Source organism: Etheostoma spectabile, chromosome 17, assembly GCF_008692095.1.
Source record: "Etheostoma spectabile isolate EspeVRDwgs_2016 chromosome 17, UIUC_Espe_1.0, whole genome shotgun sequence".
Classification (NCBI taxonomy): domain Eukaryota; kingdom Metazoa; phylum Chordata; class Actinopteri; order Perciformes; family Percidae; genus Etheostoma; species Etheostoma spectabile.
In genome coordinates, this window is record NC_045749.1 from 23,939,241 (window position 1) to 23,956,365 (window position 17,125).

At 42.9% G+C, this 17,125-nt stretch overlaps 1 protein-coding gene across 5 annotated transcripts in view; it reads right to left on the reverse strand.

The window, feature by feature from the left end:
- Positions 1 to 17,125, reverse strand: part of gbf1 (golgi brefeldin A resistant guanine nucleotide exchange factor 1) — an 87,595-nt gene that overhangs the window by 23,973 nt on the left and 46,497 nt on the right. For 3 of the 5 annotated variants that reach the window (XM_032541935.1, XM_032541937.1, XM_032541934.1), the window contains exons 5-19: positions 14,683 to 14,801; positions 12,805 to 12,913; positions 12,242 to 12,302; positions 8,351 to 8,405; positions 7,559 to 7,594; positions 6,305 to 6,452; positions 5,496 to 5,725; positions 5,081 to 5,249; positions 4,467 to 4,678; positions 2,833 to 2,931; positions 2,522 to 2,716; positions 959 to 1,151; positions 728 to 865; positions 549 to 637; positions 239 to 441 (exon numbers count right to left, since the gene is read on the reverse strand). In XM_032541935.1, the coding sequence (XP_032397826.1) occupies positions 239 to 441; positions 549 to 637; positions 728 to 865; positions 959 to 1,151; positions 2,522 to 2,716; positions 2,833 to 2,931; positions 4,467 to 4,678; positions 5,081 to 5,249; positions 5,496 to 5,725; positions 6,305 to 6,452; positions 7,559 to 7,594; positions 8,351 to 8,405; positions 12,242 to 12,302; positions 12,805 to 12,913; positions 14,683 to 14,801 (2,056 nt within the window). The remainder of the gene's footprint in view (positions 1 to 238; positions 442 to 548; positions 638 to 727; positions 866 to 958; positions 1,152 to 2,521; positions 2,717 to 2,832; positions 2,932 to 4,466; positions 4,679 to 5,080; positions 5,250 to 5,495; positions 5,726 to 6,304; positions 6,453 to 7,558; positions 7,595 to 8,350; positions 8,406 to 12,241; positions 12,303 to 12,804; positions 12,914 to 14,682; positions 14,802 to 17,125) is intronic. The other 2 variants (XM_032541939.1, XM_032541938.1) reach the window with 1 other exon arrangement.

A 17,125-nucleotide genomic window follows, 5' to 3' on the forward strand; every position in this document is an offset into this window, starting at 1 on the left:
GTTCGAAGTTGGATCAAGTTGGATTGAAAGTGTACCAGGACCGCATCAAGCAGGTCTCAACACGCTTGTTTGGTTTGCTTTTGGGACACACCCGAGGGTGACTGCCGCGTTCTCACCTGCCCAAGCGAACCGCGCCAGCGGGGCAAACTAACTGGAGTGCAATTCAACCAAACTAAATGAGGCAGGTGCAAAAGCACCCATAAATGATCAACCAAGGACAAATGAAAGTTCACCCTACTTTACAAAGCTGTCCAGGAGCTCCATGTTCTTGCGATCACTGATGTACTCTCCGATCATCTTTTTGTCCAGTCGGGGGTTTTCTCTGAGCCACTGGGCCACCTGGTTGTTGTCTATGGGGTTACTGAGGAGGCCTTTCTCCTGCAGAAACTGGATGCCCTTCCTGGGCTTCTGGTTAAACTGCTCTGTGCCTGTGATCAGCAGCTAGAATCATGATGAAAAAAGGCAATTTTAAGGTGTAGTAGGAGATTTAATAATTGGCGGTGGATGTGTAACGTTGCAACAAAACTAGATCAATCAATACCACTCACCTTTTTCTTTGCTCTGATGTCCATCAACTCTTGAGAATCAGGTAAAAATGAGGAGAAACGTTGAGGCTTTTTCGGGGCTCTCTTCTCAGCTGGATGAAAAATTGAAACCTGACATCAGCTTCCATCCCAATGCTTAGAAAGACTTTAAAGTAAAACAGTGTGTAAGATCCAAGTCTCACCAGTTTCATTGTCCCCTTGATCCTGCCTACCCAGAATCATCTTCTCTGCCATCAGATGACCACTGGTTGGTGGGCACGCTGGTGCATTCTCAGCTTGTGGAAGACTTACACCATTCATACTGGCCAGCCTATTGAGGTCTGAAGACAAAATAAAACGACGGTCGACCAAGAGTCTAACAGGCACTTATATATTCATAAAGTCCCAGTTGATGTGTGCCGGGGTGTGTGTACCAGGGGTAGTGTCTGTTGAGTTTAGGGATGAACCTTCTCCCTCTGCCAGCAGGGTATCTGACTGGTCTTGTTGAGCAGTGCTGTTGAGCACCTTGGCCTGGCAGTGGGCTTCAGTGCTGTCAATCACTGTGAGCAGAGCCTCCAGTGACAGGAGGTGGGTGGTGTACAGCTGCCCCGACACCGGGAACGCATTCTGTAGCCAGAGGCGAAAAAAACTGTATTTCCAACAAAATATTGGAATTCATTCAACATTAAACGATGATGAGTGGCATCAACAGGTGCAACGAGAGGAAATAAAGACTAGGCTAATCTTATTTTATTAAGTATGTCTGATATCTGATATTCCAACAGGGCTTACCCTTGACTAACCTCCTGTTTCTATTGTGAAGTTTGTGGAAGAGCTTTGCTTAATGTTCATTTTAGCTTCTTATAACCTGCCTTATTGTGCATTTGAAACAGGAACAGACATCTTACTGTAATCGAGCTTTGTGGCAGCTGCTTACTAACAGCAGTGTACAACTAATGTTACTTTCTGTGGCTATTGTAAATTAAAGACTTTTTATCCAACTTTAAAATCTATGCCCATTTTAGGGAACCAAATTATTTGTTTTTAAAGACTTTTAACCTGCAGATATCCATCAAATCAGTGGTGACGAACACTATCTTTTAAAAAGACGGGAAAAAAAATATCGGGCGCCCTGATGGCTCAGCTGGTGGAGCGGGTGTCCATGTGTAGAGGTTTGCTCTACACATGGCCCGGGTTTGATTCAAACCTGCGGCCCTTTGCTGCATGTCATTCCCCCCCTCTATCCTCTTTCACTTCTTCAGCTGTCCTGTCATTAAAGGCCTAAAATGCCCCAAAAATAATCCTTAAAAAAAAATACATAGCGAATATTGTTTACCCACCCACACATTTTGCGTTATTTCTTGGAATACAAAATTGTGGTACAATACAATAGTTATTTACAGGTCGATTATTATCGAACATTCAGGAAAAAGGGTTATAAAAGAAAAAAAAAAAGCACTTTGACTGAAGTTTGATCTATCCAACAACGACTTCCACAGTCTAGTACAACAAATTTAAGGTGTTTTGAATAGGACCATCAAATCCTAATATGCTTAAAATAGAGTTGGTCACATACCTTTTTTTGCTTCCCAATACCGATTCTGATACCTGAACTTGCGTATGAGCCGATTCCAGTGGGTCATACATTGTATTTTTTATGTTTTAACAACTGTGTGCTACTATCCCTGTAAAGATGTGATATGATTGCTATTATTGTTGTATGGGCTCAGATTAAACTCTTTGTAAAACATGACCTACAGAGAGAATGAACGCCACAGAACTTTCTTTTACTATCCAGTATGACAAAGAGTCACAACGGGAAAAAAAACAAACTATTATAAAGTAGATTTTCTTCGGGGTAAATTGCGAGGTATCAGATCGGTGTATAATTCCAGTACTTTCCGATACCAGCCTTTTGTGCAGAATCGGAGGCAGTCCCGATACTGGTATCAGTAGTGGAACATTTCGAGCTTGAAGTGATCCCACTGGGATGTTACCTTGGACAGCAGCTTGGTGAGGTCCTCAAACAGATTGGAGAAGTAGTAGTCACAGTCAAAATTGATGTACAGCTCAGTGACAAAGCTGGGAATCCTCCACAGCTGGACCAGTGCCTCCAGAGCCATCTCCTTCATCTCATAGGGCATCTTAATGTTCTCCGAAGTGATGATGTCCATCAGTTTCTTTAGGTACATCTGTCAGTTCATGTTCGGATTGGATCAGTAACTTTGTATTGCAGTCAATTGACAGAGCATAATGATAATTTTATGCATAAAAAACAAGTCAATGAACAAACTAGTTGCATAGTTACCTCAAGCTGAAACTTAAGATGTACTCTCATGCTTTCAAAAAGCAAGAAGCAAACCCGTATGGAGGAAGCATAGAGGTTCATACGGTCCACGCTCAGCAACTAAAACACAGACAAAATGATCAGAAGAGATGACATTAAAATATCAATATAGAAAAGCATACCACCTTTCTCCACATACAATTTTAGATTCTGTGATGGGACATTCAGACCACAAAAAGGGTCACGGCAATGTCTAACGCAGGCTGTGTGAATGAGGCCCTATTGATGCCAGTTAAAGGTAAAATATGCAGTTTTCATAAAAATCTATTCAGTCTTTTATAAAAACAACCATTTATAATCCTCACTTCTGACCAAATACAAGTGGGTGGGGGTGTCTGTCTCTGCAGAAAGCCTGATTTTCTCTTTTCTTCTAGTTCTGCTGTGTGCGGGACGTTTCTGGGCACTGACAAATGGCCTATAGGCCCCAGGTGGGTGTGTGACCCCCAGCTAATAACAGCATGCAGGGTATCCATCCCATTCTCTTATTATATTATCATGCCGCTTTGTCATCTCTCTTGCCGTCTCAGTGTTTACCATTGGGACACAATCAGAAAATATGTATTTATTGAGCTGTCTCTGCAATAATTAAGATGGGTGTATATGAAGAAATAGGGCATAAGAATGTGCCAAAGGACACCAAAATCTGGGCTTTTACAGCCAAAAAGTTTTGTCATGTAAAAGGAGACCTCCGTAGCTCTGTTGTTTGAAAATTTGGAGGGCTGTCAGTAGAGAGAAAAATGAAAACAGGATAGCTGCAGTTCAAGAGTTGAAGAGCTCATAGGTAAGTAAGCAACAGTGGGCTCTTGAACTTTTGACCTGCTGCAGCCGCTCTGCTCTCCTGGCTCTACTGTGGTGTCAGTTTACAACCTGTTTCTACATAGTCATTACTAATAACATAACGACAGCAAATCGTTTTTCTTTGTGTGGAAAAAATACATTTTGGAATATTGGATTGTATGAGTTCAACAATCGACTAGTGTGGACTTCACAGAAAAACAGGCAATAAACAGAGGTATGGATTAACAACTTTTATGCCTTTCTGTCACATCTATTGCAGTCAGGTTCACTCAGAAGGAATCAGTGCACAAGGGTAGGCACTTTTAATGACATTTTGAACATGTTAAGAGGTTAAAAACGAGTGTAAAACTTGCCCTGTTTAAGCCTGTCAGGTGCTAACTCTAGCAGGAGGATGACTCGGTGTAGGCTGCACTGATTGGTTCTATTTTTCTCTCTACTGACAGATCTCCACATTTACAGACAACAGAGCTACGTGTTGGAATCGACCGGAATTCTCCTTTAACAACTTGACAGCACTGAAATGTGTATTCTTAACAAGTTCAAGAATGACACTTGAGCATTTCCTGTATTTCATCATTATGAGGCAAAAAGAACAGCTGGCTGGTAAATAGCTTGTGTAGCTAGTGGATTTTAAAATCCACCTGCCACAGAGGCTGGTCGATTTTTTTTAAAGGTGTTCCTCGTAGTCACTAATGCAGAGAAAATATACCAGTGAGCATTTTAATATCCTACATACAGAACAGGTACATACTGTACACTCATCAACTACAAGCAATTATTTCTACATTCTACTTTACCTGGAATAGATGTCTGCAGAGCTCATCTTTGACCAGTCCGAGTAAAGACTGGTAGTTAGTAATGTGTGCCGACTCAAGCGCTACAGTCAGCAGCTGCAGGCCCATGTGCATCATGGCGTCAGTGTTGTGGCGGTCATGGGGGTTGGTCAGTGAGATCAGGAAGCGAAAAAGCTCCCTTAGACATGGCAGGCCATAAGGGATGAGGGACGCTCCTACAGGGGAGACGAGGAGGACACAGGTTACTCTGTGAAGATACTGTTGGATTTGCATCTGACCATTAGAGCTGGGTACCCAACTCAATAATCTTTAGGCACCGAGCGAATTAGTAGGAGCTGAAAACGGAATATACAAAAATGTGTACCGAATGTGTTATGTTTTAATTTCTTTTGCTTTAAAAAAATTGGTATTGAAAATAAGTATTGTTTAGGATTGGTATCGAAGTCACGGTATTGGTACCGGTATCGGAAGTTTTGAAATGGTACCCAGCCCTACTGACCAGCAAAGTGTATCAAGAGAAACAAACAACTCATGTCATCTTTCTAACAAAGGGAACAGTGGCACAAATACAAAACAGAACTGAGAACCAAAAATAGAGAAATGAGAGGTGTCCTCACCGTCTCGTTGTGTGGACTGTGTGAAACGTACTCCTCTGGGGTTAACATAGTCTATGTCATGGATAGAGGGGCTGTCTGACTGCTCTGTATTGGCGTCTCTGTCCTCCAGAACCTCAGGGATGGACTCCACCGAGGCCGACTGAGCGGTTTCTACCTGCCTGCCCTCAGACTAGACGCAAACACAACACAAATCTTTAGTCATATATAAAAGGTAAAGTCACGTAACCGCTCCAAAGATAAGACAGAGGAATAGTCACTTGAGTACACTTGCAGTCAACAATAGACAGAATTTCACTAAATAAACATAAAATATGAAAAAGACATTCATCAAATAGATATCTAAAATAAACAATTTGATAGCTTATGATTAACTTAATGATGTTCCTCGTTCTATTGATAGTCCAAACAGCCTTACCTGTGAATCTGGCGAGCCGGGCTCAGTCCCTGGTAGCGTAGCAGCAGTGCCAGGAGTGGTTGCCAATGAGTAACATTGTTCCAGGTCAGAGAGGTCTTCCCTGGAAGCAGCTTTGGAACAGGTGTCCAGGCCACTGTCTGTGGTTGTAGGGCTGGAAACTAACGAACCAGCACTGTCTGAAGCTGGTAGGCCAGAGGTGGACAAGCCTTGCTCAATGAACGGGACGCCACCTACCAGGAAAGTGATGCAGTCATACAAGGGTGAAACATGATGCGTTTTCAGGGTTCACACAATATGCTTGGGCCAGTGTAAACATTTTCCAACCGGCTTGATGTCAAGCCAAACACCGATCAAACCAGTATTCTGAATTTTATCACTACGTGCTGCCTCAGTGTCCTGGAGGCGTACAGGTACTGAAGAGACGGCTGATTGCAGCCAATCACCTTCTCAGCACTGCAGATGATACGCTGCAGTCTGCCTTGTCCTTAGCAGAGGCAGCAGCGTACCATATGGTGATGGAGGATGTGAAGAAGGACTCAATGATGGCAGTGGTGAAGTGCACCATCATAACAAAATCAGCAGCAATATATGGTATAAGGTCTGCCACAGGTTTCTAATGCATTGCCGGAAAGTCAATATTAGACGATTCTTCATGAAAAAACGCATGTTATTCTCATCTACATTTGACCATACCAGGATATTTTAAAGAGGAAAACAGGCAATGTGGATGTGATTTTATATTCTTCAAATTCCAGATATCTTGGGATGGGTCCTTGATGAGTGTCTTATCACAATAGTATATGTCTTACCTAAAATGTTGTTGTTGCTGAGGGTGCTGGACTGTGTTGAGTCCATCTGACCGGAGGGACTTCGCACCATGTGGCGAGACTGCCTCGGTGAGCGTTTCTGCTTCTTCCATTTGGATGACTCCGGAATCCCACCAGCACGCATCTTCAACTGGAGGAAACAGAGTGGACCACTGAGTAAGGCTTCTCCAAACACACTACACTGCTCCACCATTGCTGATTAAGGCCATGATCAGATAGGAAGCCTTGTTTCTTTTAACATTCTCATTCTCAGAAAATAAAAGGCTAATAATAGTAATAATAACATATACTTTATTAATCCTGCAAGGGGAAATTACATGTTACTTGTACATCACTATGAGTAATGACAGTAACAGAATGCCAAATGCCATGTAGTTAAACTAATTTTAAGCTTGTTTGTTGCTTTATAAGCTTTGATTGAACATGTAGGGGATATGGAGCTTCTAAGAAGGGAACGCCACCGACAAATACAGTTAATTATTCCCATACAATTGAGCTAATATGAATATTTGAAACAAACGTGCACCTGCAATAATCATGCTGTATAAGATGGGTGGTGTACCCCACTTTGGAAAAAAACTAAGTGATGTTCAAAAGTGATCATCCTATTTGATCATGGGCTAAAACGAGCACAGCTTCAGCTGTGGAGTAAACAGCAGGTGAGTCTATGAGAAAATGGACAGAAAAAAACAGCACTGAATGTACATGCACACAAATACTGGACACTAGAGAGCCACAGCCACTTCTTCTGCTTTCATGTGGTGTGCTGTTATGTGCGGGTGTTTGAGTTTATTTATTCAAACCAGTTACGGTTTCAGACACTCTTCGGAATCTGTTCGGTGACCTGATCTAAACTTTCTTTAAAACAAACAGACACAAGCTACTGAGACATGCTCTATCCTGCCACAGCCAATAACGTATCGTGTAGCGTGAGCCACAGCAGCTGAGACATAGGCATAGGGGAGGAAACCCAAAATAAGATTCAATTAAAAACAAAATTCAATACTAAAATAAATGTAATGTGAGCATTTGCAAGCACAGACATGTCATAGTGGACTATATTTAACTTGATAAACTACATCAGCTGATGTGTTCTTCAATAACAGATGATTTCTTATGTAAATACAGCGCATGACAAGTTCCTCCTTCTAGTTTAAAGGGAGGTCTTTTAAAAAGGACAAGGGAAATGTTACAGTGAAATTCTCCAGCCTAAATACTAAAAGTCATCTTCCTTACCTGCACTCGTTTGTTTTTCCACAAGATATTGTAAGCCTCAGAAAAGAAGGGGAGCGGGCAGGGGCCCGTGATTAGTGACGGGTAACATGTCAGCAGTGGGAGCAACACAAAACACACAGTACACGTTTGTGTATGGTGGGGGGGTGTGGGACACACTGACGCACACACACACACACACACACACACACACACACACACACACACACACACACACACACACACACACACACACACACACACACACACACACACACACACACACACACACACACACACACACACACACACACCTGGAGAATGTGCAGCCAACCAATGAGCAGGCAGTGGATGGGCAGACAGTTCATGCAAAAAGCAAAAACTGCTCAAAACACCTGCTTCCAGCTCAAAATTCAGGTCTCACATAAATACTACAGGGTGGGGGGGGGCATTGATAGGAACAGGTGACAGGACGACGACAACCATAACTAGGCGTCAAAAAGGTTTGTCCCGATTTTTGCATCTTTAATTACATTGTTCAGTGAATCACGGTCATTTTAACTAAGATTCTGTAATAGAGCACTTCAGATTACAAAATGCAGGAACAATGTGGCTGATCTTGGTATTTTGGACATGTTCACATTTCTCAGTCAATGACGTGATGCTATTACATCAATAACTGGATTCCACAGCCACAGGTAGAACATTCAAACAGAAACCTTCGAAAGGGCACAAAGACAATGGAAAAAACCAAGACAGTGAAGATTGGGGAATAGTAGCGAGCAATCCACACATTCAACCTTTCAGTCCTTTTACCTTCTTCATGTTGGCAGCCACATAACTCTTGGCCTCCTCTTTGAACTGTGGTAGCCTGAAAGAAAGAAAAAAGACCCATAGAATTTAGTTAGGAGAGTCTTCTGACATAAACCTAATGTCCAGGCATTGTCCTTATAGGTACAGGAAACTCAAAAAAGAATTTGTAACTCAAACAGGATTCATTATTTTGCTGATAAAATGAGTAGCTGGTAACTGCTTCTATGTTGTCTCTAACTACTTTTATAATTGTTATTTGCTGGTTTATATGCTAGGTTTTACCTTCCAAGAAGCATTATAAATGTTAGAGAAAAGGTTTGTGTAGAGTGCAAATTTCTGTCTGAACGAGACACAAAACCAAACTGAGCTGTTAAACCATTAGGTAAAGGAGATGGTATAGCTGTAGCGTGGATGATTAAACACCACTTTTTTTAATGTTTACTCAATTAATTATTTAATCCATAAAATGTCAGAAAATAGTGAAAAACGGCCATCACGAGTTTGCAATGTGACATCTTTAAATGTCCAAAACCCAAAGAGATTTGATTCTCTTGAAGACTAAGAAAACCATCTATTCTCCGCATTTGAAATGGTGGGGAGTATATCTCAACCTCTACTGCAGGTTCCCAGACTCAATGGAAGAGCAATACTAAATTCCCAGAGTACCCCTTTTCATGTATTCTCTTAACCCAAAACAGAAGAAACAATTAATACACAAGGAACTTAAACATGCTCTAAGCTGACGGGCTGCTTAAGAGGCAATATCGCGGTTGGAATCTCAACATCTCAAACCTGAGCCGTTAATAAACTTTTCTAGCCTTTGATGAGCAACGCTGGCTGCTGCTCTCAAGTGTGTGTGTGTGGTGTGTGTGTGTGTGTGTGTGTGTGTGTGTGTGTGTGTGTGCATCTAGGGTCCTGTGGACTTTAAAGCTTTGCTGGAAAATGAGATGTCACCACCAGTCACGCACACATACACACAGACAAAAAGAAGAGAGAAAAAGCAGCCAGCAGCCCCCCCCTCCTGACATTAACTCAGCGTTAATAGAGTGTTGTCTTGCGGGCATGATTATTGGATGATCTGTGGGTCCAACAGATTAACATGCCTAATACTTTCAGCAGGCAATCTAAGACTCCTTCTGAGGAGAGCTGCTGTTGATCATTCTCTGATGGGGGTGGGGGCCTGCACAGACCCTCTCACATCTCTATTATCCAGGGTCTGTGGACAAGTTGGGGGCTGGGGTGGAACATGAGCAAAATGAGATGTGGGGAGTGTGAGTATGTGTGTGAGCAGTATAAGAAAGATGTAATAAAAAGCCCACACTAAATTTATATCTGCTGTTCATGAGCAGGGATGCCTCTATTTACGACTATGGCTGCCGTGCTTCTCTAGTTCCATGCTCGCACAGTAAAATCTAGTTAGAAGACATGATAATAAGGTGCCATACAACAGTCCTGCATATAAATAAAATGAAAACAGGCCTAGAATGTTTGGAGGGCGCATCAGCGAATGGCGACAAGCTTGGCAAAAACAAACACTTAACTCCACGGTGGAGAAGATAACCCATCACTTTGTGACAAATCCTGCGTCAAATAGTCTTGGTGGAACCATACATGCCTTCAGAGAGTAGGTGAGTAACACCAGTACTTTATTAGGAGCTCTGTTTGTCCTGCAGGTGTGTTCCTTCACATACAGATGGGCGGAGAACTTCTTTGTAGCATAGATTTCTTTTCTGATTGCTTCTGTCTGAGATCGCAGGCAATGTTAATTCTTTATGTGCGTGTGTGTGTGTGTGTGTGTGTGTGTGTGTGTGTGTGTGTGTGTGTGTGTGTGTGTGTGTGGTGTGGGGGGGGGCTCCTTAGTATTTATGGGGCTGGGAGCTCTGCTGTTAACGCAGAGACCAGCTTCATCTGTATGCAGATCATGCGATGGACAGCTCAATGGGCTCATCCCTCGTCTGTGACTGAATGTGACCGGCACTCTGATGCATCTGGATTGGGGGGGGGGGGATCTCTTATGCTAAATGCCAAAGGAGAAATCATGTTATGGCATTAGTGAATCAGTGGCCCATTGACCCTGTGCACAGTGCCAAATGAAATTCACAATCTTCATGGAGAATAATGAGGCCTGAGAGACAGATATTTGCAGAAAATCCAGAGGTGATAAAGGAGAGCAGCCGGACTCTTCTTCTATGGACAGACAACCTAAGATTTGGGGCTTGTAACTACTCTTAACTTTCCTGTTATTCAAGATAAAAAAGAGATTTAGAAGCAGCACCCAAGATTAAATTCTAGAAGAATCTCAAATCTCATCTGTAACACTAATAATGGTACATGCATTATTATGACTTCAGGCGCAAAAAAGCATGAATTCATTCTTGTAGTACTTCATGAACTATCAGTAATATAAAAGGATTCATAGTATCTTATGCTTAATGGAGGAACAATACCTTAATGATTGCATCAATGAAGGTATTTTAATCACGACTTCTAATTTATCAAATCACGTTCATGTCTTCTTCTAACAACTGACCAGTCCCAGCAGTGTACATGTACTCTGAAGAACTGTAGTGTGGTAATCATGATTAACTAAACATTACTTCTTCATGCGAGTTCAAAGCTTGACGGTCATAATTTCATATGTTAAACATAATCAGCCATTATGCTATAGACACTAACCCTGCTAGTTTAAAATGCTCGGCCCTGACCATCGCTACAGCAGCTATAATTATGAAGAGTCCTAGCTAGGGATGTAATGGTAACCCACGATAGAAATGTAACAACGATAACAATTAGCCTTTTCCTTAAAAATATCCTTGTTATCAAACCATGTGTTTAATTCTTCCCAGCTTCATCCGTGTCTCCTGAAGACAGGGACAGAATGTAGCAGCTCAGACAGGAGACGGGGACAGAATGTAGCAGCTTAGACAGGAGACGGGGACAGAATGTAGCAGCTCAGACATGATAAGAGGACAGAATGTAGCAGCTCAGACAGGAGACGGACGGGGACAGAATGTAGCAGCTCAGACAGGAGACGGATGGGGACAGAATGTGGCAGCTCAGACAGGAGACGGACGGGGACAGAATGTAGCAGCTCAGACAGGAGACGGGGACAGAATGTAGCAGCTCAGACAGGAGACGGATGGGGACAGAATGTAGCAGCTCAGACAGGAGACGGATGGGGACAGAATGTAGCAGCTCAGACAGGAGACGGACGGGGACAGAATGTGTCAGCTCAGACAGGAGACGGACGGGGACAGAATGTAGCAGCTCAGACAGGAGATGGGGACAGAATGTAGCAGCTCAGACAGGAGACGGGGACAGAATGTAGCAGCTCAGACAGGAGACGGGGACAGAATGTAGCAGCTCAGACAGGAGACGGGGACAGAATGTAGCAGCTCAGACAGGAGACGGGGACAGAATGTAGCAGCTCAGACAGGAGACGGGGACAGACTGTAGCAGCTCAGACAGGAGACGGGGCAGAATGTAGCAGCTCAGACAGGAGACGGGGACAGAATGTAGCAGCTCAGACAGGAGACGGGGACAGAATGTAGCAGCTCAGACAGGAGAAGGGGACAGAATGTAGCAGCTCAGACAGGAGACGGGGACAGAATGTAGCAGCTCAGACAGGAGACGGGGACAGAATGTAGCAGCTCAGACAGGAGACGGGGACACAATGTAGCAGCTCAGACAGGAGAAGGGGACAGAATGTAGCAGCTCAGACAGGAGACGGGGACAGAATGTAGCAGCTCAGACAGGAGAAGGGGACAGAATGTAGCAGCTCAGACAGGAGACGGGGACAGAATGTAGCAGCTCAGACAGGAGACGGGGACACAATGTAGCAGCTCAGACAGGAGTAGGGCATCCATCTTCACAAACACAGTCTTATTCATTTACCTGGAGAACAGTAGCTGCACCATGTCAACCAGTGTGTGTTCAGCTGATTTCCTGAGGAGCTCTGCAAACACAGAAGAGAAACAGATACTAGAACCAAACAGAATAAAATAGAGAAGCAGGTACAATAGAGACGGCCAGACAAAGACAACAGGCTAACTACTAACTTCTTTTACTTTATGTCGATTTTAGAATGTCGAGAATGTTTTTTCTGTTACAAGTGTGTGTTGTGATGCAACAGGTTGTAGCACTATGCCCAGGACAAATTTCCTCTCGGGGACAATAAAGTTTATTCTGTTTGAGTCTTAACTAACTAGGTACAACAAGGTAGGGCTAAGAGAGCAGGAGCAAGAGAAGTGCCAACCTTGGTAGAGAGTGTAAACATGGAGAAGGTTGTTTCAGATATTTAAGTATGCACACAAACCATAAATAAGGTCCTTGAATGTTTTGTAGTACGAGTTGATGTGTTTCTAGCTGAAGTAAAACAATCTAAAACCAGCTGGGGTTTTACTAGAAATGACTATCACATCAGAAATAGAGGTTGAAGAGTGTTTGTTGCGACTCACCACTTAGACGCATCTCAAAGCAGATCCTGAAGCAGGACTGCATGATCTCACAGACGGACTCATTGGTCAGATGGGCTCCGACTGGGGTCAGCAGCAGAGTCCTAAGGACCTGAAACACATTATCATTTGACTGAAATCTACAGTCAATTCAATCAAGTTTATCCAACAAGTAGTTTGGATGAGGAAATTGAAACAAATCCTTCCGTGTACCGGAATTGTCGAGTGAAATCATACTACTATATGTATCTTTTAATATCCAGCACAGAAAAATACATTTCAAAAACACAGAGCTCCACAGCCCTCATGGACTGACAATGGGGACGATAAAAAAAAAAAAAAAAAAGTTTGAAAAATGTGTAGTTCCCGTTCCAAGCAAATGCTGGGACTTCCTATTAAAAAAAAGGAAAAACATCAAACCAAAGTAGTGAACTTAAGCATCTTGTTCCCATAACTCGTGCTAGGTGATCTTTTCCCGAAAGACTGGTGGAGGTACAAACAGCCATTAGCATTACCTCTTTTTGTGTATTTGTTCTTCTAGAACATATTTAGACGCTTTAATGTTAAAAAAATATTTCCCTTATACTGTGTGCCTGCATCTGTATTCATCATTGCGCCTGTCTCTTTAAGGCTACCCTCCCAAAAAGGGTCTGCTCTGATTGGTCGGTGTTTTCCATCTTCTGCATTAAAAGGAACATGCTAACTTATTGAGACCTTAGCTCATTCACCGTATCCCCCAGAGTTAGATAAGTCAATTCATACCGTTCTCACCTCCGTGCGTGTCGTAACTCTGTCTGGCGCACCCACTGCTAGCCTAGCACAACATGTAAGTAGGAACATGTTGCCATTATTTTTTCACTAATTTGGAGCAGTAGGCTAGTTGGAACCAGTTACCTGCAGGATCTGTGGTAAGCTAGGCTAGCGGTGGGTGCGTCAGGAGATGAGAAGGGTATGTATGGATAGCGCTGGACAATGTATTGATAGTTTATTAATATCATGATATGAGATTAGATATCGTCTTAGATTTTGCATGTCGTAATATCATAATATGGCATAACTGTTGTCTTTTCCTGGTAAAGGCTGCGTTACAGTAAAGAGATGTAATTTTTTATTTGTTTTGTGATTATCACCACAATCGTCTGGCTTACAGGATGCACAGTGCAGGGATAAAGCTAGAACTAATTCCTGCCATCGTCCAGCAACCAGTCATTCCAGCTGGTTGAGAAATGTCTTCGCCAGCATCCAACCATGCAAAGCTGCCACGCCGGACAACATCCCTGGATGCATTTTAACGGGCAGCCCAGTGCAACTAAAACATTTTTTTTGCAGACATTAACATCTCACTCAGCCAATACTGTCAGAAGATTGATACTATGTTTGTGTCAGAGGAAATATGTTTAAGTGTCTCGCTCTCTGCTCTATTTGTGAACCATCATGTTCAAAAACTGGTGTTACAACATGTTAAATATCTTAAATTACACTCCCGGGTGCCCAGATAGCTCAGTTGGTGGAGTGGGTGCCCATGTGTAGGGGTTTGCTCCTCGACGCACTGGGCCTGGGTTCAGGTCCAACCTGCTGCCCTTTGCTGCATGTCCTACCGCCCCCTCTCTTCCCTTTCACTTCTTCAGATGTCCTGTCATTAAAGGCCTAAAATGTCCAAACAATAATCTTTAAAAAAATATTACACTCCTGTCTCATAGTCTCAACAAAACTAAAACTCTGAGCTTCTGAAAGGTTTCAGTTGTTGAAAGGCTGCTGTGCTGGATGTACTGTAACAGGTATGGAGACCACATGAATACTGTTAGTTGATTCCATCAGGTCAGTGCAAGGCCACTGTAGTTACTACTTGTAAACATGTAGTTACTACTTATGAACATGTACCTGCAGAATTTTCATGAGGACGACTTCATCGCTGGCAGGGTCTGTTCCCACAAATCTAGCGTGTGTGACGGCGTCAGCCATGTTCTCAATGGCTTCTGCTGCTGCTTCATGGTTGGCATCTGCAAACACACAACTTTTCTCAAAAGGCTGACTCAGAAAATCCACACACGATTAGCTTGATAATGACAGCTGTTAATAGACAAGAGCACTGAAAGGAAGCCATGTTACTCAGGGCAGTTTAGAGTGAGGTAATCTATATCCTTGACGTCCTTACAGGGTCCACCAAAACAAGTTCCTTCCAGAGACTATTATTATATTTTGCAGCTGTTTTCTCCGGCGCTTAGCCCTGCCCAAGATGACTGCGATAGGTTTAAAGTAATGCCAATAAACCAGAGCACGTTTTCCTCCCATCCCTGAATGCTGTGTGGACTAGCCAGACCTTCCTCCAGAGCGCTTTGGAGGAAGGTCTGGCAAAGCGAGACTATGATTGAGGTAACACTTTATACGAACCATCACGGATGAATAGTAAAACAATACTTATTTAATTAAGATGTAAGTTGTAAATGTTTTCACTGTTAAACTATGAAATGAGAATGAAATGTACTCATTATTAGTAATGCAATAATTACAGTTCAAATTTGCACACATAACATTTTATATATTATATTACATTTAAATGATTTGAATGGCTATTATGATGTTACAACTGAGGATTATAATAACTTATTAATGGTTAATAAATGCTTCGTAAAGCAGAGTTTTAGACAAAATCATGAAAAAGCGTAAATTATAACATGTTATATGTACGTGTGTTTATTATGTTTGGATTGCATCATAACATTTTCTTGTATATATTGTGTGGCCCCGCCAGAGTTTTCTTGCCACAAATGCCAATCCATTTGTTTTTCGCTGCGTGGGAAAGGGACGTGTGGCGTGAGAGCGTGTGAGAAGCGTGTGACAGTTGGCAGCCCTGTACAGTTCCATGCACCTGTGTTTGTAGAGCTGAGACTGGCGTGCACATGGAATTTTAAGCCCTACTAGCCCCACCTGTGATGCATATGGTAGAAACCCACTCTGAGTATTTATTTAAATTTCTGAATGGAAATTTGTACTTTTGGCAATCAAACCCATTCTGTGCCAGATATGACAAGAAAATCTGAACGAGTCACTGTTCCAGCGGTAATGTAAATGTAGGCTGAAATTGTCAGTAAACTCAGCAACCAAGAACGCAGCTCCAACTGCGAAACGCACAAACAAAACTAGACAAATCTGGTACGGCCTATCCACATTGCCTTCAAACCCTGGGATCTAATGACCAGATGTGGCCTTTTGTCGGGGGCAGACTGGGACAAATTGGCTGTCGGAGCAACAGGAGCCAGTGTTTTTGAAACCTGACCGGCTGGCCAGCTCTCTGCCTGGAGCCAGCCTGTTTTCCTTTCCCATCGCCCTCAAGAGCAGCAATTCATTAACTAATAAGCACAAGGGGAAAGAGAGGGGAGCAGAAAGATGGAGAGAGAGATGGAGAAAGGGAGGTGCAGATGAGGATTAAGTTAAACAACAATGCAGCCTGTCAACATGAAGAGATGGGCAGCTCTGGGTTTAAAGTGATACTGAACCTTTCTGTGTGAGCGTAGTAGACATTTAATAAATGATAAATGTTACTTCTTAGGAAATGTTTGGGACATGTTGGTAATTGGCAGCTGTTGACCTTGAGTGCAGACAGTATATCAATCAGAAGTTGGTTAATGGCTGAGAACTGGTGTATGCGTGGTTGAGGCTGTTGAGACAGAGCAATGCCAACATCCCTCCAGAGGCAAGGGCGACAACAAGCATGGAAGTTGTGCTGAAATCATCCAATGTCCAGACCGAGAATCTGGAGACACAGGGGGATCCAGCAGAATGTCAGAAGTGATATAAAACTCTAATCCCTCTCTTGGCACAGTCTATACAAGCGGTATCCAAAGGGAGGGTTAGGGGGAGCATTGTTAAAGTAACACTGAGGAAAGGAGAGGCTCAATATGAGAGAGTGGTGTGTGTGTGTGTGTGTGTGTGTGTGTGTGTGTGTGTGTGTGTGTGTGTGTGTGTGTGTGTGTGTGTGTGTGTGCGCCTGAGGGTATGTGGGCAAAGTCAATAGGGGTTTGAACCAGCTGCCACATAAAACAGTTTAAGTAATATCAAACTCTGGTCACAAAAATCAAAGACGTGGTGTGAGTGAGAGAGAGCAGAAGGGCAGAGTGGCTGGTTTTTAAGAGAGCAACACACAAAAAGCTCTCGAGCAGCACTCTGTATAAGGGCCAATACATCTTTAGAAACCACACAAAGGGCCTGCTGCTTTTTCCATCGTCAGAGAAGAAAATGAGTTTGTTCACCTGTTCATCTTCTGAATAGCATAAGATCACCTTTCAGCCAGGCTGCTCTGCGCTTATCTTTAGCTCCACTGTCA